Below are 23,237 nucleotides of genomic sequence, written 5' to 3'. Positions count from 1 at the left end.
TCTTGAAACTTTCTATTAGGAATGAATATTGGTTTTGTCAAATGCTTTTTCTGTGTAAGTGAGATGATCATCATGCATGCTAAGTTGCTTCAATTGTGTCTGACTCTTTGCAACACTATGAACTGTAGCCCACCAGGCTTCTTTGTTCATGAGGATTCTCCAGGCAAGAATACTGGAGTGGGTTGCCGTGCCCTCCTCCAGGGGATCTTCCCGACCCAAGGAAGGCTCCTGCATTGCAGGCGGGTTCTTTACTACTAGTGCCAGGTGATCATATGTTTTTTAAAAAATGCTTTTAGTTTCTTAATATGATGATTCATATTGAATGTTAAATGTTAAACTTGCATTCATGGAATAAATCCCACTTGGTCATGATATACTGTCCTTTTTAATATGCTGTGGTATTTGATTTGCTAAAATTTTGTTAAAGATTTTTGTATCTGTGTTCATGAGAAATGTTTATCTGTGGTTTCCTTTTTGTGTTATATCTTTTTGGAATCAGAGTCATGCTAGCCTTATGAATAACTTGGAAAGTTTTCTGTCTTTGATTTTCTGGAAGAATTTATATAGTGTTAGTAATTATTTTCCTTAAACATTAATACGTGGTAGAATCTACCATTGAAACCACTTAACTGGGAGATTTGCATGTTTTTGGTAAGAAAGTTGTTAACTACAGATTTAATTTTAAAAATAAATACATGGCTGTTTTCATTTAGTGTTTCTTGAGAATATTTTGTTTATTTGTATCTTTCAAGTAATTTGTCCATGTTATCCAAATCATTGAATTCATTAACAAAAATTGTTAATTGTATTATTCTATTATTTTAACATGTAGAATCTATAGTGATACTTTCTCTTTGATTACTTATGTTGATGATTTGTCTTTTCTGTCTCTGTTTCTGTCTCTCATTATTTTGACTAGTTGTTTGTCAGTTTCATTAATTTTTTGAAAATAGCATCTTTAGGTTTTTTTTTTTTTTCCTTATTTTCTATTTTACTGATTTTTGGTATAAGGAGAAAGAGACAACAGAGGATGAGATGGTTGGATGGCATCACTGACTCAATGGACATAAGTTTGGGTAAACTCTGGGAGTTGGTGATGGATAGGGAGGTCTGGTGTGTTACAGTCCATGGGGTCACAAAGAGTTGGACACGACTGAGTGGCCAAACTGAACTGAACTGACTATTTCCTTTCTCCTATTTAATTGGGGTCTGATTTGCTCTTTTTTTTTCGGTTGAAGTATAATTGATTTGCAATGTATTAGTTTTAAGTGCACAGCAAAATGATTTAGTCATACACACACACACACACACACACACACACACACACACGCCAGTACAATTGATTTGCAATGTATTAGTTTTAAGTGCACAGCAAAATGATTCAGTCATACACACACACACACACACACACACACACACCTGGCTAAGTGCACAGCAAAATGATTCAGTCATACACACACACACACACACACACACACACACACGCACGCCTGGCTTGCGAACATGTCCATGTGGTTGCAAAGAGTAGGACATGACTGGGTGACTAAACAGCAACTCTCTCTATATCTGTCTATCTCACGTCTTCTTTATTCATTCATCTGTTGATGGACACTTGGGTTGCTTCTGTATCTTGGCTATTGTAAATAATTTGCTCTTTTTTCTAGCTTTTTTAGGTGGAAGCCCAGGGCATTGATTTTGGTTCTTTTTTCTAATGTTGCTATTTAAAGCTGTACATTTCTCTTTAACAGTGCTTTAACTGAATCTTACATGTTTTATAATGTTGCAGTTTTATTTTACATTTATTTAAAATATTTTCTAATTTCTGTTGTGATTTTTAAAATTTACTTCATTGACTATTTAGAAGTTCATTGGTTAATTTCTAAATATTAGGGGATTTTCCAGATATATCAAAATTGATTTATATTTTAGTTCATTGTGTTCATAAATGTAAACTGTATGATTTCAATCTTTTATATTTTTTGAGACTTGTTTTATGGCCCAATTTTATGGTCTGTTTTAGTGAAAATTACATATACACTTTAAAACAATATATATTGAGAAGAGCATCTTTAACTATCATTTAGACATACTGGTTGATAGCATTCTACAGCTTTTCTACATCCTGATGACTTTGTATTTGTTATTTGCTGACAGGGGAGTGTTGAAATTGCCTATTTTGATTGGACTTACATATGTATTCTTTTTATTCTTTCAATTTTTGCAATGTATATTTTGAAGCTCTCTTATTGGTTGCATACACATTAAGCATTGTTTTATCTTCTCTATGAAAGGACCCATTTATTATTATGGAAAGTTCTTCATCCCTGGTAATATTTTTTCTGAAATATATGTTGTTTGGTATTAATATAGCCAGCCACTGCTGCTATCTTTTTGCTTAAATTTTACATTGCCTATTTTTAATATACATTTTTCTAAAATATTTTTAACAGCCTCATTGAGATATAGTTCATATACTTTTAACTTCATTTATTTAAAACATACAGTTCAGTGGCTTTTAGTGTATTCAGAGTTGTGTGACCATCATCACAGTCAGTCGTAGAATGTTTTTATTCTTCACAAAAGAAACTCTGAGCACCTTGGCCATCAGTATTCAATTTTTTCCTGTCCCTTGCCTCTCTTGCCAGCTACTGGGAATCACTGACATGTTTTCTGTTTCTTCATATTTAGTTATTCTGGACATTTCATATAAATGGAATCATATAATATATGATTTTTTGTGATTGGCTTCTTTCATTTAACATAATGTTTCTCAGGTTAATCCATGTTGTACCATGTATCAGTACTTCATTTCTTTTTATTGCTGAATATTCAGCTGCATGGACGTACCACACTTTATTTACCCATTCATTAGTGGATGAGCATTTGGGTTGTTTAAGTTTTAGGGTTTTACAAATAATGCTTCTATGCATTTTGTTTACAATTTGTTGTGTGGAAATATATTTTCATTTCATTTCTCTTGGCTTTCTTGGAATGAAATTTTGCTAGATCATGGTAATTCAGTTTAACTATTCAAGGGACTGCCAGATTGTTTTCCAAAGCAGCTGTGCCATTTTACCTTACCCCCAGCAGCATATGAGGATTTGATTTTCTATACATCCTAGCCAGGACTTAGGTTGTCTTTTGATTATGGCCATCTTGGTGGGTGTGAAATGGTATCATATTGTTCACCTTCATTTTTGAAATCTATTTTTGATGGGTATATAATTCTAAGTTTATAGATTCATTTGTTCTTGAGATGTCTTTTTTTTTTTTTTTTTGTCTTCTGGCTTTTATAATTTCTGAGGAAGAAGTATATGAACAGCTTTTTTTGGTCACTCTCCTTATTTTGTCTTTTCTCCAGCTATTTTAAAACTTTTGTCTGGAAAATTTGTTCTCAGCAATTTGATTTTGATGTGCTTTTGTATAAATATGTATGTATGCATTCATGTATGTGTGTATTTATCCTGCTTATGGTTTGTTTAGTTTCTTGGTTTTATGAGTTTATAATTTTCATAAAATCTGAAAGATGTTCAGATACTATTTTTCCAAATTTTTTTTTTTGGTCCCTTTTCCATCCTCATTCTGAGATTTCAGTTTTATCTATGTTGGACAACTTCACAAAATCCCGTAGGTGATTTGAGGATATTCTTTTTTCCAGTCTTTTTTCTCTGTACTTTATATGGGATAGGTTTTATTGCTGTGTTCTTTTTCATTGTCAAATCTTTTAATTTCATCAAGTGGCATTTTCACTTCAGGTGATATATTTTTCATCTTTAGGAGTTCTATTTGTTTTTTTATGTTTAATTTCATTTGTTATTTTTTGTCTTTTAAAAATACATGTTACAGTGCTCTAATTTCTCTGTTTATGTACTTCTTTGCTAGTTCTGTCATTTTTGGTACTTTGGATTTCTCTGAAGATTGTTTTTGCTAATTATAGGTCAATTTTTTGTTCTTTTCATGTCTTGTAAGTTTTGATTAGATAATGGCTGTTATATTATGTTGCTGAGTGTTTGAATTTTGGGGGACTTTTCTTTCTTACAGGATATTGGTCTTTGCTTTGGCAAATAGTTTAGTTGTTTGCAGATCCATTTGAATCCCAGTCTCATCAGACCCCATTTTTAAGCTCGGCTAACTTTTCCTCTTGGGGCTTCCCTGGTGGCTCAGCTGCTAAAGAATCCACCTGCAATGTGGAAGACCTGGGTTTGATCCCTGGTTGGGAAGATCCTCTAGAGAAGGGAAAGGCTATTCACTCCAGCATTCAGGCCTGGAGAATTCCATGGACTGTGTAGTCCATGGGATTGCAAATTGGACATGACTGAGAGACTAAGCACAACTTTTCCTTTATTCCAGGGTCGCTTGGAGTAGAATTCATCTCCTTTGAAAACTCTGAAATCCCCAAGGGCTCTGCACTTGGGCTGTTCAGAGTTCAAATGTTTTCTCTGTCTTATCTGAGCTCCTTGAAGTATTTGTCTTACATCTCCCTTCTGTCTGTGTCTCCTTCTTTGTTCTTCCCGTCTTTCGTTTCCTTCATTTTTTTTCCTTCCCTCCCTTCTTTATTCCTGTTCGTGCAGAATTTTACTTTTCCTATGCCTGGCCTAGTACTCAGCAAAGGCTCAAGGGAACTCTTGTATAAATTTCTGCACTTTTTTCTGCATTGCTTCCTTTTTTGAGGAAATTCTGTACAACCTTAAGGTATATCATTATTCCTGAACTGCATCTCTGATGCTAACTCTGCTAAGTTGTTTGGCTCTGTTTGGGTTTTCTCTGACTGTGTCCATAATGTAGAAATCACATTCAGGTAACTATTAAATTCACCTTGCTTGTTTTCCTTTTTTCAGAGACCACAGTTCTGTGTTATTTGATGTTCTCTGTCTGAAAGCAGTTGTTCTATGAATTTTAGCTAGTTCCCAGGTGGTGTTAGTGGTGAAGAACCCATCTGCCAATGCGGGAGGCATAAGAGGCATGAGTTCAATTCCTGGATTGGAAAGATCCCCTGAAGAAGGGCATGGCAGCCCACTTCAGTGTTCTTGCCTAGAGAATCCCATGGTGGAGAAGCCTGGCGGGCTACATTCCATAGGGTCGCATAGAGTTGGACATGACTGAAGTGACTTAGCACACACATAGTCAGTATTTTACTTCTTAAGAGTGGGAGTTCATTCTCTTCCTTGTTATTCCTTCATGACTGGAAGCTTAGTTAGTTTTTTTTTAAAGCTATAAGTACTGATTATATTACTAGGTTTTGTGCTCCCTGAGGAAAGCTATCTGACCATCTTTCTATCATTAGTTCATAGAAGGAATTAAGTATAATTAAGAAAGACACCAGTGTTTTCTGTGCTGAAAGCTTTTATTTCATATTCTTATCATACTCTGAATTAAAAAAAAATTCCGACGGGTAGTTGTGATCCACTTGAAACGCTCACTGATTAGAAATTTAAAGCCTGTCATTGCGAGAGTGCCATGTGCTGTGCTTAGTCGCTCAGTCGTGTCTGACTCTTTGAGACCCCATGGTCTGTGGCCCACCAGGCTCCTCTGTCCATGGGGATTCTCCAGGCAAGAATACTGCAGTGGGTTGCCATGCCCTCCTCCAGGGGATCTTCCCAACCCAGGGATCGAACCTAGGTCTCCTGCATTGCAGGCGGATTCTTTACTGTCTGAGCCACCATGGAAACCCAGGAATACTGGAATGGGTAGCCTATCCCTTCTCCAGGGGATCTTCCCAACTCAGGAGTGGAACTGTGGTCTCCTGAATTGCAGGCAGATTCTTTACCACCTGAGCTACCTGGGAAGCCTGAAAGAGTTCCATACTATAGCAAAAAAGTACCAAAATTTAGTTTGCCTATAATCAACATTTCTCTTTTTAGAATAGCATTCAACCATGTCTATGTTATTCTGACCTTAAGTTATCCAAATTTTAGTATTATTTTGGATTATTTGGATTATCCAGTTATTTAGGATTATTATTTTAGGATTATTTTGACTTCATTTCATTTTTTAAACAATTTTTTGCTTTTATTTCATTTACGTTCTTTCTGCTCACATCTCTACTAGGGAATCTGCATGAAGTGGGGAGAAGGGGAGAACTAGCACACATGCAAAGAAAACTTAGGAATTGGCTTTTGATTCCATTTTAATAATGTTTAGAGGTTGTCAAAAGTAATGTCAAAGTTGTGTTCTAGATTTCCATGGCCCCTGGAAATAGAATTTTTTTTTTTTTTTTTTGGAAATTTTTTTTTTATTTTTTTTTTCCAGTGGGTTTTGTCATACATTGATATGAATCAGCCATGGATTTACATGTATTCCCAATCCCGATCCCCCCTCCCACCTCCCTCTCCCCCTGATTCCTCTGGGTCTTCCCAGTGCACCAGGCTGGAGCACTTGTCTCGTGCATCCCACCTGGGCTGGTGATCTGTTTCACCATAGATAGTATACATGCTGTTCTTTTGAAATATCCCACCCTCACATTCTCCCACAAAGTTCAAAAGTCTGTTCTGTATTTCTGTGTCTCTTTTTCTGTTTTGCATGTAGGGTTATCGTTATCACCTTTCTAAATTCCAGAAGAAGGTAAGCTTCCAAACTCATTCTATGAGGCCACCATCACCCTAATTCCAAAACCAGACAAAGATGCCACAAAAAAAGAAAACTACAGGCCAATATCACTGATGAACATAGATGCAAAAATCCTTAACAAAATTCTAGCAAACAGAATCCAACAACATATTAAAAAAATCATACACCATGACCAAGTGGGCTTTATCCCAGGAATGCAAGGATTCTTTAATATCCGCAAATCAATCAATGTAATATACCACATTAACAAATTGAAAGATAAAAACCATATGATTATCTCAATAGATGCAGAGAAAGCCTTTGACAAAATTCAACACTCATTTATGATTAAAACTCTCCAAAAAGCAGGAATAGAAGGAACATACCTCAACATAATAAAAGCTATATATGACAAACCCACAGCAAGCATCACCCTCAATGGTGAAAAATTGAAGGCATTTCCCCTGAAATCAGGAACAAGACAAGGGTGCCCACTCTCACCACTACTATTCAACATAGTGTTGGAAGTTCTGGCTACAGCAATCAGAACAGAAAAAGAAGTAAAAGGAATCCAGATAGGAAAAGAAGAAGTAAAACTCTCACTGTTTGCAGATGACATGATCCTCTACATAGAAAACCCTAAAGACTCTACCAGAAAATTACTAGAGCTAATCAATGAATATAGTAAAGTTGCAGGATATAAAATTAACACACAGAAATCCCTTGCATTCCTATATACTAACAATGAAAAAACAGACAGAGAAATTAAGGAAACAATACCATTCACCATTGCAACAAATAGAATTTTTTTCTTTTGTTGTCTGCTATAGAGAAGTTTAATTGGAGGATCATGGAAATTTTAATGAATTCTATTGATCTATTATTGATGAAATATGAATATGTTGGGGAAAGGACAATGGAGAAATAAAGGAACATTCTTTATTGCCAGAAATCACTGGATTTTATACTAATTAGCGTTGAAAAATGTGGCGTTATTTGACAGACCAGATGTTTCCAGCATACAGCCATGTGTCTCATCAGTGAATGTGCCTGTGTCCGCAGGCAACTTTGTTAGATTTTTCTCATTCTGTAAACAGTGTTCCAAAATACAACTAGACCCTAAAGTGTGTTTATCTTTTGGCTTAATTTCTGAGTTTATATGCATTCTAAAGTTTCTCTCTAGAGGAAATGCATTTTATTGCACATAGCTCTTCATACCTAATTGTAGTATAAACACCATTATGTTTACACTAAACCACGTACATTGTACTGTTTTTGAGTCTGTAACATTTTGATAAAAGCAACCATTTCAGGTTAAACTATATTTGTAGTTTTATTTTTAAATTTAGGGGGAATAAATTTCTTCCCTTCATTTATTTGGATTAAAATTTTGATTTTTGGAACACAGGAGGGGAAAAGATAAAGAAAACAAGTATATCCAACCTCTAGACTTTAGAGGTTTGTGGTATTAAGTGCATTGGAGTAAGAAGAGTTTAAGTATCTACCATGAAATTCATTCTTAAAACCTAAAGTAGAGCTAGAAGTCTTTCACTTAAAGGATCAGAACTGAGTTTTTCCTCAGTTCAGTTCAGTCGCTCAGTCATGTCCAACTCTTTGCGACCTCATGGACTGCAGCACGCCAACCTTCCCTGTCCATTACCAACTCCTGGAGCTTACTCAAACTCATGTCCATCGAGTTGGTGATGCCATCCAACCATCTCATCCTCTGTCGACCCCTTCTCCTCCTGCCTTCAGTCTTTCCCAGCATCAGGGTCTTTTCTAATGAGTCAGTTCTTTGCATCAGGTTGCCAGAGTATTGGAGCTTCAGCTTCAGCATCAGTCATTCCAATGAATATTCCGGACTGATTTCCTTTAGGATGGACTGGTTTGATCTAGCAGTCCAAGGGTTTTTCCTATACTAAGTATATTATGGGAAATGTGGAAATTAAAAGCATGAAGAAGAAATTTATTACCTTTAATGTTTCTATCCAAATGAAAAAAAATCACAGTTAACATTTTTGTATGTATTTTCCTAGTCATTTTCTATGTACTTGTTTGTGTGTGGGCTTATATTTAGTATATGTAGCCATATATAGATATATATTCATAATTTGCACATATATATGTATTTGTAATTTTGAAAAACATGATAATACTTGTAAGTTCTATTTTTTGAATTAACTTTCATTCAACAATATTATGCACATTTTGCTATTTTATTTTTCTTTGGATGTACATATATACTACATGGATATATCATAATATGTTTAACCAATTCCTTGTTAGTAGAATTCTAGTTTAGTATTTTATTTGCTAATATAAATAACTATAATTAAAGAGGCTTAAACATATTTTTTTGCACCTAATTTTTTTGGGGGAGGAATGCAACTGTTTAGAATATGTGTTTGGTAATATTTTTCATTAAAAACTTGTATCAGTAATATAAATTTGTTTACCAGCAGGCTGTGAATTATCATTTATTGAAACTTCTGATAATAATATCCATTACCTTTTAAGAAATATTTGGCAGTGTGAATGGCAGAATCATATTTTTGACTTTGATGTCTTCATATTAGTCCAGTTTCTTTTTTCATGTTTGCCTTTTGGGGTGTTCTTATGACTTTCCTTTTGGTCATTGCTTTAAAAAAAATCGTCAAATTTATATGTTGCAAATAATCTGTACTAGGTTGTTTCTTCTTTATTCTTATGCTCTTTTTTTATATACTTATTTTGTTTTTCTTTAGTCAACTGTATCAATCTTAGTTTTGTTTGTTCTCTTATGCTAATGGAAGCTTTCCTACCTAACAGGTACATTTTGTCCCTATAGTTATCATAAAATGTCCTTCTGTGTTTCTAGCAATATTTGTTGTATATTAATATAGCCATTTAAGCACTTTTATGGTTACATTTTGGGTATATATTATTGTAGCTTTTACTTTAACTTGTTTGTATCTGTGACTCTAGAGTGGGTTTCTTGTAGGCCGCATATAGCTGGATCATGCTTCTGACAGTGTCTGCCTTTTGATTAGCGAGCTTATTAGTCCATTTGCATTTAATATAATTATTAATATGGTTGGGTTTTACTCTCTATTTTTGTGTCTTTTTTGTTCTTATTTATCTTTTACTCCTTTGTTGTATTAAATATTTGGTAGTATACTATTTTAATTCTTCCGTAAATTTTTGTGAAAAATTTATTTATTGTTTATTTATTTAGACTGTGGTGGGTCTTCGTTGCTGTGCACAGCCTTTGCTGAGCACAGCTGCGGCGAGTGGGGGATACTCTTCATTGTGTTGCGGGGGCTTCTCACTGCAGTAGCTTCCCTTACGGTGTACAGGCTTAGTAGTTGTGGCACACAAGCTTAGTTGCTCCAACGCATGTGGAATCTTCCCGGACCAAGGATAGAACCTGTGTCCCCTGCACTTGCAGGCAGAGTCTTAACCGCTAGACCACCAGGGAAGCACCGTAAATTTTTTAACAACGTATTTTTTGAGTTGTTTGTTTTTTTAGAGGTTACTCTATCTGTGGATTATAATCTGCTTCTTCATTTGTCATAGACTGTCATAGTCTATTTTAGGTCATTGCTGATGTAGTTTTTATGTAGTATATAGAAGTAGTGTTGCTTCAACTTAGCTCCATTTCTTCCTTCTTCTTTAGTGCTATTATTATTATTTATATTTTATCTATATATTTTATAAAGCCAATAAGGCAATATTTTAGTCATTGTTTTATAAATGTCTTTTACTGTATTAAAAGAAGAAAAGAGAAAAAACTATGTTCAGTTTTTTATATTCAGCAGATATTTATTGTTTCCTTTGTTCTTCTTTCTTTTTTTTTTTTTCTGTGAATTCATGTTACTACTTGCCGTCATTTCCTTTCTGACTTTTGTTAGTATTTCTTGTAAGGAAGATCTGTTAACAAGGAATTCTCTCAGTCTTTGTTTTTCTGGGAATATATTTCCTTTTCATTTTTAGAGGTTAGTTATCAGCTAATGATTGGTCCTGGGTGCTGTAAGAAACTTGAGCCGATAAAAATATCTACCCTTTTGTCAGTGGATTTGTTTGTGGATTAGGGACTACATTAATAATTCAGGCAGTTTTCAACTTTGCTGAGCTTTTTTATCCTTCTCCTATGTTTAAGCCTGAAGCCTACTAGTCAGCCAGGGCTGTGTGTGGTGTTTAGGCCCTTTTAGGTGTTACCTGTGTTTGTGCACAGCCTCTGAGTCAGCTAGGGATATGCAGAGAGCTATCAGGCTATTCGTATTGCTGAGGCCTGGCTTGGAGAATTTTGAGCATTACTTTACTAGCGTGTGAGATGAGTGCAATTGTGCAGTAGTTTGAGCATTCTTTGGCCTTGCCTTTCTTTGGGATTGGAATGAAAACTGACCTTTCCCAGTCCTGTGGCCACTGCCTAGTTTTCCAAATTTGCTGACATATTGAGTGCAGCACTTTCATAGCATCATCTTTCAGGATTTGAAATAGCTCAACTGGAATTCCATCACTTCCACTAGCTTTGTTTGTAGTGATGCTTCCTAAGGCCTCCTTGACTTCACATTCCAGGATGTCTGGCACTAGGTGAGTGATCACATCATTGTGATTATCGGTCAAAATTCTCCAAGCCAGGCTTCAGCAATACGTGATCCGTGAACTTCCAGATGTTCAAGCTGGTTTTAGATAAGGCAGATGAACCAGGGATCACATTGCCAACATCCGCTGGATCATTGAAAAAGCAAGAGAGTTCCAGAAAAATATCTATTTCTGCTTTATTGACTATGCCAAAGCCTTTGACTGTGTGGATCACAATAAACTGTGGAGAATTCTGAAAGAGATGGGAATACCAGACCACCTGTCTTGAGAAACCTGTATGCAGGTCAGGAAGCAATGGTTAGAGCTGGATATGGAACAACAGACCGGTTCCAAATAGGAAAAGGAGTACATCAAGGCTGTATATTGTCACCCTGCTTAGTTAACTTATATGCAGAGTACATCATGAGAAACGCTGGGCTGGAAGAAGCACAAGCTGGAATCAAGATTACTGGGAGAAATGTCAATAACTTCAGATATACAGATGACACCACCCTTATGGCAGAAAGTGAAGAAAAACTAAAGAGCCTCTTGATGAAAGTGAAAGAGGAGAGTGAAAAAGTTGGCTTAAAGCTCAATATTCAGAAAACTAAGATCATGGCATCTGGTCCTGTTACTTCATGGCAAATAGATGGGCAAACAGTGGCTGACTTTATTTTTTGGGCTCCAAAATCACTGCAGATGGTGATTGCAGCCATCAAATTAAAAGATACTTACTCCTTGGAAGGAAAGTTATGACTAACCTAGATAGCATATTAAAAAGCAGAGACATTACTTTGTCAGCAATGATCCGTCTAGTCAAGGCTATGGTTTTCCCAGTAGTCATGTATGGATATGAGAGTTGGACTATAAAGAAAGCTGAACGCCAAAGAATTGATGCTTTTGAACTGTGGTGTTGGAGAAGACTCTTGAGAGTCCCTTGGACTGCAAGGAGATCCCACCAGTCCATCCTAAAGGAGATCAGTCCTGAGTGTTCATTGGAAGGACTGATGTTGAAGCTGAAACTCCAGTACTTTGGCCCCCTGATGGGAAGAGCTGACTCATTTAAAAAGACCCTGATGATGGGAAAGATTGAGGGCAGGAGGAGAAGGGGACAACAGAGGATGAGATGGTTGGAATGCTTCACCAGCTCAATGGACATGCTGCTGCTGCTGCTAAGTCACTTCAGTCATGTCTGACTCTGTGAGACCCCTTAGATGGCAGCCCACCAGACTCCCCCGTCCCTGAGATTCTCTAGGCAAGGACACTGGAGTGGGTTGCCATTTCCTTCTCCAATGCATGAAAGTGAAAAGTGAAAGTCAAGTCGCTCAGTCGTGTCCCACTTTTCATGACCCCATGGACTGCAGCCTACCAGGCTCCTCCATCCATAGAATTTTCCAGGCAAGAGTACTGGAGTGGGGTGCCATTGCATTCTCCACAATGAACATGAGTTTGGGTAAACTCTGGGAGTTGGGATGGACAGGGAGCCCTAGCGTGCTGCAGTTCATGGGGTCGCAAAGACTCGGACATGACTGAGTGACTGAACTGAACTGAAGTAAACTGAACTGATCTGGTTATTCTGTGGGTCTCTTATTTATGACTTCCTTGTTAAGTTTTTGATTAGTCCTGTAGTCTGCACTTTGTCCCAACCAAGATGAACATCAGGCCAGTAGATTTGGAAGTTCTCACCTCCTTTTTGTAACTGAGTTTGTTACTTTTCCTAAGAGCACTAGTCAGTATAGGATTTTCGTTCTCTGCTCCAAATCATGTCAACCCCTAATGGCAGAGAAGTTGCTCATTTTCCTGACAAGTTATAAACAGTGATGTGAGGGAAGGTGAAGAGGATGATGGAGGTAGCCCCAGGCAGGAACACCATGAAGTCTCTCTCTGTTTATCAGTTTTCATGAATAAACCCTTCTCAAGCTGTTGTTCTACTTTCTTTTTTTCCAGAGTCCTTTCTAATTTCCAGAGTCCTGAAATGGCTGTTTGCAAAGTTTTGTCCAGTTTATATTTGCTTTTTAAGTAAAAGATTTGCTAAGTTCTTCTGTGTGCCACAGTTGAAATCTATCCTTGGGTACTTTATTTTATAGGATGATTTTTATGTCACTGATAGAATCATTTTGTATTTCTCTTTATTTTCACTCTCTCTCTCTTTTTTTTAAATCTCCTCTGGCCTTTATTCTTTATGTAATGAATTTCATTGGTGGATTTCTATGCTTTCTGTATTCTTGGGATAAAATATTTTTTTGATTATAATTTATTAAGTCCTATAATAAATACATGTTAGTCTTTAATAATTTGATATTTATTTTTCCATTGATGTTTTTATTGAAACAGTCCTGCATTTGTCTTAATATAAGTGAAAACTAATTCAGGCTAGAAATTTTCCCTGAGGAATATATCTGTGGCCCTAAAGAAGACTGAATTGAGCTAAAGGTGATGCAATTCCTTTTATAGGCATTATCCTGCACTGAAAACTCTGGAACATCTAGAGCATACCTATCTTCCTCAAGTAAGCCACTATCGATTCTGCAAGGTGATGGTGGACAATATCCCCAAGCTTCGAGAAGAAATTAAGGATGTGTCTATGTCCGATCTCAAAGACTTTCTGGAGAGTATCCGCAAACATTCAGACAAAATTGGAGAGACTGCCATGAAGCAAGTAGGTCTGGGGTTTGTGATAGGTTGGCCAATGACTTTGCAAGTATTCTGTTAACACAGATTTCATTTTGCTAAGTGTCTTAATTGTTTCTTTTTTTTTTTTTTTTTTCAATTTACTACTATATTTAGTTTAGTATATACAAAAAAAATTACATTTAATGTAATGATATAAAAATTCTTATGAGGTATTTTATATTTTTTGTATAAATCTTTGAAATTTATAATGTGGCTCAGATGGTAAGGAATGTGCCTGCAAATGTAGCAGATCTGGGTTTGATTCCTGGGTTGGCAAGATCCCCCGGAGATGGGAATGGCAACTCACTCTAGCATTCTTTTTTTTTTTTTTTATATCCCACCTTAATTGTTTCTTATCATTTTAGGGAAGTCCTTCATCTTTATGGGAACACGTGGTTTCAAAATATTTTTTATTTTCTTAACAGAGCAGTGAATTATTTACTAGTATATTGTTTTGCTCTGTGAATGCTCAGTAAATATTAATTGGCTATTATGGTTTGTACTGTTGTTTTGAAGAGATTTTTCTATTTTTTGAATACTTTTCTTGACTTTGGGTATGATTCAAAGCCCAGGGTTTTAAAAACTACTACTTCTAGTTAATGAGCTAAATTGTGCTGCATATACTTCTGGTTGATTATTTACTGTGCAAGCAAAATGTTATATGTGAGTATTTCTGTAATTGTTATTTCAGATATCAGTGGGTATTGATGAAAAAAGGCCTGTTGGGAAATGCTGTGATTTATGATCATAGAAAGGAATTTGCTTATAGCTTATTAAAAAATAACAAAGTATTCAGATTTTTTCTTTCAGTATCTTCATCTCTAACTTATGAAAGTCACACAGAACATCCAGAAGTACTTTGTTGTTATGAATAAAGAACAGGAGTAATTTGCAGTGTTATTTGCTCTTTTGAAACTTAAGTCATGCTGATTTTATTAAAATTTCTCAGGATACCTTGATATAACCTACAATAATAAGTAGTAGATTCATTTTTTTAATGGGAAGTCTTTTTTGGTTCTGTAAACAACTATGTTCTTGAATAAGTCATTTGTAGTTCGTGTCATTCTGTGAGCAAGGTGGGAGTAGGTCATATTTTGGGTCAGATTTTCGGTCTCAGCTATTCTTTTAGGTATTTGATTCTGTAAAAGAGATCTGCCTTTTGGAAATCCCTTTCCTAAGAGGATACAGATATTCTTTTCCCCTTTCTCCTTTAAAATTTTTTTATTATTATACTTTGCAAAGTGGAAAGTTTAAAATTAGTTGATGATAAACTTTGATGGAAATAATCATATCATGTCTTTTTTTTTTAGTGATGTAGAAAAAATTAATCATTGGAAATATGCTTTTGCTTTGCTGTGTATATTTTGAGTACAGGAATGAAAATATCTTGTAAGACAAGTCTTATTTGTGGTTGAAATTTTTTACTAACCTTTCAAAATATTGAAGGGTAGAGTTGCTTTCTCTAGGCCTTTGCTTGAGAAATTCCTTCAGTTTTGAAGTAAAAGAGATTCCGTGAAGAGTATTATTATTTCATTTAATGAGATTATCTGTCTCTCCCCCTAATTATCTGAAGAAATTATGGCCTAGGGCAGGGATGTGATTTGCTCAAGTTCAGCTTATAAAGGTCAGATCCTGTAGTATAGAATTCAGATTAGATTGAGGTGAATTTATCTGCTGTGTCATTCAGTCTGTGTAAACTGTTAGCTGTTGGCTGTGTTTTTGTCATTTAAAGAAATGGTGATGAAATCTTTTGTGAATTCAGGACTTTTTAATTAATTGAGGACCCTTTATTCCTCCTATAATATTTTTCATCTCTAGTATAGCTCTTATTGCATATGTTATTATCTTATGCTATAATATCCTTGAGTAAAGATATCTTACACATTTAAAAATCTTCTGTAGTCCCTAAAAAGTAAGGAAAGTGGGAGGGAGAGAAACTACCGCATACCCACATACTTTGTACATGTAGGTGTTCAATAAATATTTGTTTGAATTCATGGATGTTGGATTAAAGGGAGAGGTTATGGTTTATTTCTTTCTTATGTCAAGTCAAAAATGATGTTTCTGATTTGTGATGGTTTTCTTTGCAATGGATATTTAAGAAATGTCTCCATTATATGGCTCTGTCATTTTTAATATGGTTTTGAAGATTGCTGCAGAAGGGGAAAGACCAAAGAGTATTGGATGTGGTAGGGGTTTGTTTTTTTTTTTTTTTTAAGAAGCTTGTTTATTTTGTTCTTAGCACACATTTTTTTTTTTTTTTAAATTTTTTTATTAGTTGGAGGCTAATTACTTCACAACATTTCAGTGGGTTTTGTCATACACTGATATGAATCAGCCATGGATTTACACGTCTTCCCCATCGCAATCCCCGCTCCCACCTCCCTCTCCACCCGATTCCTCTCGAAACATCCCACCCTCGCCTTCTCCCAGAGAGTTCAAAAGTCTGTTCTGTATTTCTGTGTCTCTTTTTCTGTTTTGCATGTAGGGTTATCGTTACCATCTTTCTAAATTCCATATATATGTGTTAGTATGCTGTAATGTTCTTTATCTTTCTGGCTTACTTCACTCTGTATAAGGGGCTCCAGCTTCATCCATCTCATTAGGACTGGTTCAAATGAATTCTTTTTAATGGCTGAGTAATATTCCATGGTGTATATGTACCACAGCTTCCTTATCCATTCATCTGCTGATGGGCATCTAGGTTGCTTCCATGTCCTGGCTATTATAAACAGTGCTGCGATGAACATTGGAGTTAGCACACATTTTTTAATTTATTTTTTGTTTGTTTCTTTGGCTGTTCCCTGTGGCATGTGGGATCTTAGTTCCCTGACCAGGGATCAAACCCTAATCTGTTGCACTGGAAGTACAGAATGCTAACCACTAGACCACCAGGGAAGTCTCTGTGGTATTTTGGGCTAGGCATGGAGGTGCCGCATCATCACTACTACAGTGATTTCATTGGCCAGAACTTAAAAACGTGGCCATACCAACCTGCAAGGGAGACTGGGAATATAATTTCACTCTAAGAGAAGAACGCAGTTTTGGTGAATAGCAGCTAGTCTCTGGCACAGTCTGCTCTTTTGCTCATCAAATATATCTTCACTCTTCCTTTCATCCATACAACATGTCTGTCCCTTCCCTAAGGAATATAACCTAATATCCCATCTAGTTACTACATCCATCTCAAAGAATGGTATTTTCCAGGGATGTTCAGTACTCTCCATCAGACCCAGATGTGGCTCTTCAGTGGGCTGATGACCATGGAGAAGCTAGAACAGAATAGCTACAACAAAAAACTTCCATTTAGAAATCGGAAGAACAGGACATGTACAGTATTCCCTGTTTCATATCAAATCATCTCATCTTTTTGGGTCATCATTGGGAAATCTTTCTGAATTAGTAATAGGGGAACTTCCTTGCTTAGATGTTGACTCTCTGGAAAGAACTCCTTTGCTGCATCGTAGTTTTTCTTTGCCTATTTTTTTTTTTCCTGTGTGCATTTAAAGTGTGTGCTGGGGAATTGACATTCATTTGAATACTTCTTTTTCTCTCTATAGATATACATATACAGCTAGACTTATATTTACAACCACATTTATATCTCTGTGTACCTTTCAGTGCCTGCTTTCTGCTTCTACAAGTTTAGGAGCCCAACATTTGTTTTAATGTTCTGAACAAAGATTTATTTAGTCCAGATTTGTGGGTTTTTGGCATTATAGTTACCTCAAAACTTAGTAGACCTCTGATCTGTTTGTTTTCAGTAGGTTCTGTTTAGATTCTGTACCCAGTGTTCTTTTCTAAATATAATTTTTGGGAATGATTTTTTTCTTTTTCCCTGTTTGGAGAGGTAGTGGAATTCGGGGAGAAGAACTCTTGCCTCATGTCTTTTTTCTTATTTTAGTGGCCCTACTTGGAGGCCATATGAAATAATGAGTAAGAAAACCATACCTGAATCTAATTTTTGCCTTAGAATTAAGTTCACCAAGGTTTTCTTTGGACTTAATTGCTCAAACTTTTACCTGCTTTTTCTTTCACTGTTTGGGATCTGTATGTGTTCAGCTTTCTGACCCTCTGAGGCCCAAGTTTCTGGGCTCAGAAATATGGCCCAAATTTTAGTTTGCAAATTGGGAAATTCTGTGCTCATCTCTTTTGTGTAAAACCTTGCTAAAAGCAGAAAGTAAATGCCAATATACACCATAACTCTCTACATTTACTTATAAAGCTGCAGGCCCAGTAGCCACGTGGTATGCTTTTTCATTTATTACTGATTCCCGTCTTACCATTTTTTTTTTTTTTTTTGGCCACAATATCATAGGGCTTGTCAGGCTTTTGGCTTGCTAAATATATATTCTTATTGCCTACTGCCTGACCTCTAAACTGATGCCATTTATTTTAGGCTTTTTTGTTATTTTTTGTTATCAATACCATTCTTCCAACTCTAGTGCTTGTTTCTTTAAATAATGCTACCTCTTATAATAGTTAAGCTCTAAAATCTCACCCTAGAAATTCTATTTTTTTGCTTAGGTGAAGTCTTAAATGGGTATTCCTGGTGGGGTAGCTCTTCTTCAAGTGACTATGAAGGGATCTAGGGCTTGTGGCTCTATCACTTCAACATGTGACTTTCAGTGTTCTAGCAGTAGGGAAAGGAGTAACAGCATTAGGGTCTTTTTTTTTCACTGACCAACTTGTAAGTGATGCATATGACTGCTGCCTACATTACACTGGCTGAAGCTCACACACTGCAAGTGAGGACTGGAAATACAGTTTATCTGTGTGACTGAGGGAAAGAGGAAATAGTTTGGTGAACAGCTAGCTGCTCTGCTACAACCTGCTATTATACAGCCTAGAAAAATACACATCTCCATGTTTTTTTCCTCACAGTTTCATCTCTTTAACATTTCTCCCCCGTATGTTTGCCTTATAATTTACTGATCCAGTTTTTAGCATTGTCTGTGCCGCTAATCTCATTTTTAGTTCAACAACTGCAGTTTTGGCCTTAAAAATATGTTCTTGTCCTTCAAAGAAAAATTTAAGTGGCCTTCTTTAGAATCATACAAGAAAACAGATTTGAAAGTATCAATTTTGATAGTTGATCTAGGTGCTTCTAGCAATTATATAGTACTTTATGCTTTTTCTTGGTGGACATCTCCCTTTTTCTTATTCTACTTACCCTATCCTAAGTTGCTGCATTGATACATGGTTGAACGTTGTCCTTTGTAAAATGAAATGTTGAAGGCAGTTGGTAGACTGGCTTCTTTTTGGGATATACCATTTAAGCCACCAGAAGGACTCCACCAAATTGGGGTTTAGTGAGCAAAGTAGGCTCCAGACATTTATCTGAGATTATAATCTCAAAGTGTTTGTTCAATTCTGTCAAGATATATGATGCAAAAATTACTATTTGAGGATGATGACACAATGCCATTTGAGGGATATGTAGTTTTGTCAATTTATCAAGTATTATATTGTTTTTGGATAAAGCTTTATCTGTAGGAAGATCTTTGCTTTGGTTTCATTTGGTAGGCAAATTTCTGAGACAGTCCCCAGGATTCCTGCCCCCTGGTCTGTACACCCTGTAAAATCTTCTCCCTTGAGTGTGTGAGCCTAGTGTATACGGTGAGCACCTTTAAAAGAAGGTCTAGCGTACAGTCAAAGGTCCATATAGTCAAAGCTGTGGTTTTTCCAGTAGTCATGTATGGATGTGAGAGTTGAACCATAAAGAAAGCTGAGCGCCGAAGAATTCATGCTTTTGAACTGTGGTGTTGGAGAAGACTCTTGAGCATCCCTTGGACTGTAAGGAGATCAAACCAGTCAGTCCTAAAGGAAATCAGTCCTGTGTATTCATTGGAAGGACTGATGCTGATTCTGAAACTCCAATACTTTGGCTACCTGGTGCAAAAAACTGACTCATTGGAAAAGGCCTTGATGCTGGGAAAGATTGAAGGCAGGAAGAGAAGGGGACGACAGAGAGTGAGATGGTTGGACGGCATCATCGACTTGATGGACATGAGTTTGAGCAAGCTCTGGGTGTTGGTGATGGACAGGGAAGCCTGGTGTACTGCAGTCCATGGGGTCACAAAGAATCGGACACAGCTGAGCAGCTGAACTGAACTGAGAGGTTAGGTACAGAAGTTAGATTAAAAACTGCATCTGATGCTTAACTCTTGATCTTGAAGAAACAAATTGCCATGTTTTGGAGAGGGCCATGTGGCAGGGAATTGTAGGCCACCTTGAGTTGCTGAGAGCTATCCCCAGCCAACAGCCAGCAAGAAAATGGGGACCTGAGTTCTACAACCACAAAGAACTGAATTCTGGCAACAATATGAGTAAACTTAGAAAACCCTGAGCTCTAAATGAAACCACAGGCCTGACTGACATCATGATTTCAGTCTGGTGAGACCCTTGAACAGAAGACTCAGCACAAACATTCTTAACTTCTGATATATGGAAACTCAGATAATATTTTTGTGTAATTTTAAGTCACTAAGTTTATAGTAGTATATTACACAGCAATAGAAAATTAATACACTTTTATTTTGGTCTTGAAAAGAATTACTTTTTACTGAACTGTTCATTTTAATTTTGCCTTTGGATCTAGGAAACAATGGTATAGTCAGTCTGGTTTAAAATGTGTTAAGCTAGAAGTCTCTGAGTCTTTCAGTTGCCTTCCAGTATACCTGGGAAGCTGTAGAAAATCTAGAGAATGTATAAGTATGAAACTGTTAGGGGAAGCACACTGACTAAACTGCCCACCCTGGCCAGCTCCATAGTAACCATTTGCATGAGTTATTTTACAATAGGAAGTCCTGGTAAGGAACACGGACTTACTAAGCCACCACCAACTGGAAGAGTTTGGGAAAGGTCAAAAGGAAATGTCAAAAGGAAATGTTACGTGTCCTACCACCTCCCAGAAATCCTTCTCACTGGCATCCATCTTAGCCCAAGGTGTGCACCACCAGGAAGGACCCTGAGTCAGAGTGACTAGCCAAAGACAACCCAGAAACTAATCTGACTGCCCTAAAACCTGAGGCTGCGAACCGTGTGGCAGAGCAGTTCTCCTGGGTTCCCTTACCTTCCTGCTCTCTGCCCAGTTGCCCCTTCCCAATAAAGTCTCTTGCTTTGTTAGTACGTGTGTCTCCTTGGACAGTTCACTTCTGAGTATTAGACAAGAACCCAGTCTTGGGCCCTGGAAGAGTTTCCCCTTCCTGCCACAAAACCTAGAATAGAAGTTCAATCATATACCGGAATCTGAGGAGGAATTTTGAAATTGTTCATTCTACTGTTTATTGCCATTTTGAATTTTAAGTTAAGCAGTTTTATTAAAAAAATAAAACAAAAAAAAACCACGTTCATCTTCCTGTATATCTCTTAACATGAATTGGATTGAAAGCATTTAATGGAGTTCTGTGAGTTCTGCTACAAGAAGTAGAGCTATCTTTAAAGCAAGTAGAAAAACCTTCCCTTTTGTCCTATCCCATCTTCTATGTTGATATTCTTACAGTGTGCTTCCAGAATACTGTGTACGTCTTATTTTGGAATAATCAATTTAGCTTGACCTGATTTTATAAAAAATGTCTAAAGTAGTTCTTTGTTAATTGTATACTGTTTTTTAGTTTTCTTTATGAAATTGATTTCTGTAATTCACTTGTTATGGAATTGATTTGTGCAGGAGGGAAGTTCTGTATTTGTTATTTTGATTAGTTTGCCTTAGGCTTTGTGGGACTAAATAACATTTGTAACATAAACATTCTTGGTTAGGTTGATTTCTATGTGAAGTCCTTTAACAAAAGGAAGAATTTATTTACTTTTAAAATTCTAACTTGGCTTTGCCAAATTATATGGGTTATATAACTGATGCTTAGAAAAGGAACTGGTTGCTCATAAAAGAAATCCAAGGCTCCCAGGCATTCTTCCTTTAGTAACTAGTTTTAAAGAAACTGATCCTTGGATAAGATTAGTTTTCACCATGGCTCTTTCCGTGGTCTTCCGAAGTGGCCCAGTGGTAAAGAATCCGCCTGCAATGCAGGAGATGTGAGTTCAATCCCTGGCTAGGAAAGATCCCCTGGAGAAGGACATGGCAACCCACTCCAGTATTCTTGCCTGGGGAATCCCATGGACAGAGTAGCCCGGCAGGCTGCAGTCCATGGGGTCTCAAATAATTGGACATGACTACGTGACTGAGCACACTCATTCACACAATTCTTTCAGCCTTTGACTTCCTTTGGTTAAATCTTGGCTGTAGCAAAATGAGCTCTTTTATTTATTGTGTAGAACATTTTTCGATTTAGATCAGGCATGGTACTACCAGCTGAGTTCATATAGGCCATGTAATGCCTGCTAAGTAGAAGTATTGCCGTTGAAACCTCTTTTGTGCTGGGTGCTCTGCAAAGCTTCCACAGAATATGGCCTTTGGAGTCAAAGAAGATGATGCTCACTTGGTTGGTGTTCCTGGATTTACTTTTATTCTCTTTTCTTCTTGATTTTGATATTTATGTATTTGTGCAGTTTCTTGCTCCTTACTCTTTGATAATACAGATGGCCTTAGGGTGGGGCGGGGGAATATGGACCTGTAAAAGAGGGATTCTTGAAGTCAGAACCAGTCGGAGTAGCTTATGCTAGATCGTACAATGTTAGAATCTGAAGAGGATAGTAGGCATTTAAGTTTACTATTCGGTAATATGATAATTAACAGACTTTGCAGTTTGGGTTAGACTCCTAGATTTGCCATTTGCTAGCTGCATGACAATGGGCAATTTACTAAACAAAACATTCAGCCTTCACAGCTCTATAGTTAGAATTTTTAATCTTCTCTTCAAAGATGTGGAAACGTTTAGGGAAATCAAGGACTTAGGTTAGTCCTAGGCTTATAATATATGTTAAGTTAAAAAGAAAGAACCATCCTAGATGAATGGTGAATGTAAATAGATTCTAAGAGTATGGAGAAAGAGAAGATAAACTTGATGATTGAAATACTTTTAATTTTATTCCTAAAATTCAGTTTTCCATCACAATTGTCAGCCTTGAATTAGATTTCACTTTTAAACATTTTTTTCTCCTTCCCATAAAAATTATTTCTATTATGTATACTTTTAAAATATTTTGCACCTGATTTCAGTTAAAAAGATGAACGTTAAATTTAAAAGGGCAGTGACTCGATTCACGTTGTATGAAAGAACAGAGAATTTATTTCTTAAATCTGAGGACAATATTGGCTTGGTTTTGAGTTTTCTTCGGGATAAAAAGGAAACTATGGTGTGTGTACGTGTGTATAAATATAGTAAATGTATTATTTATTTGCTTTGACTAAGCAAAGCATGCTAGCTTATTAGGAGAAATTTTTCTGTTATCAAAGGCAAATTGTCATATGGGTTCTCAATATAATTTGTAAACATGGCCTCATACTGTGCTCATCATAAATAGACCATTACTTTAGAGAAACAGCAGCTATTGCA

General features: G+C 36.4%; 1 protein-coding gene across 8 annotated transcripts in view; it reads left to right on the top strand.

Annotated features, from left to right (window-relative positions):
- EXOC6B (exocyst complex component 6B) overlaps positions 1-23,237 on the top strand; it is a 662,376-nt gene that overhangs the window by 103,070 nt on the left and 536,069 nt on the right. For all 8 annotated transcript variants that reach the window (XM_061155703.1, XM_061155706.1, XM_061155701.1 and 5 more), the window contains exon 6: positions 13,564-13,768. In XM_061155703.1, the coding sequence (XP_061011686.1) occupies positions 13,564-13,768 (205 nt within the window). The remainder of the gene's footprint in view (positions 1-13,563; positions 13,769-23,237) is intronic.

Source organism: Dama dama, chromosome 11 (assembly GCF_033118175.1).
Source record: "Dama dama isolate Ldn47 chromosome 11, ASM3311817v1, whole genome shotgun sequence".
Lineage (NCBI taxonomy): Eukaryota > Metazoa > Chordata > Mammalia > Artiodactyla > Cervidae > Dama > Dama dama.
The sequence above is the reverse complement of the archived record's forward strand: the minus strand, read 5'-3'. Positions and strand labels throughout refer to the sequence as shown.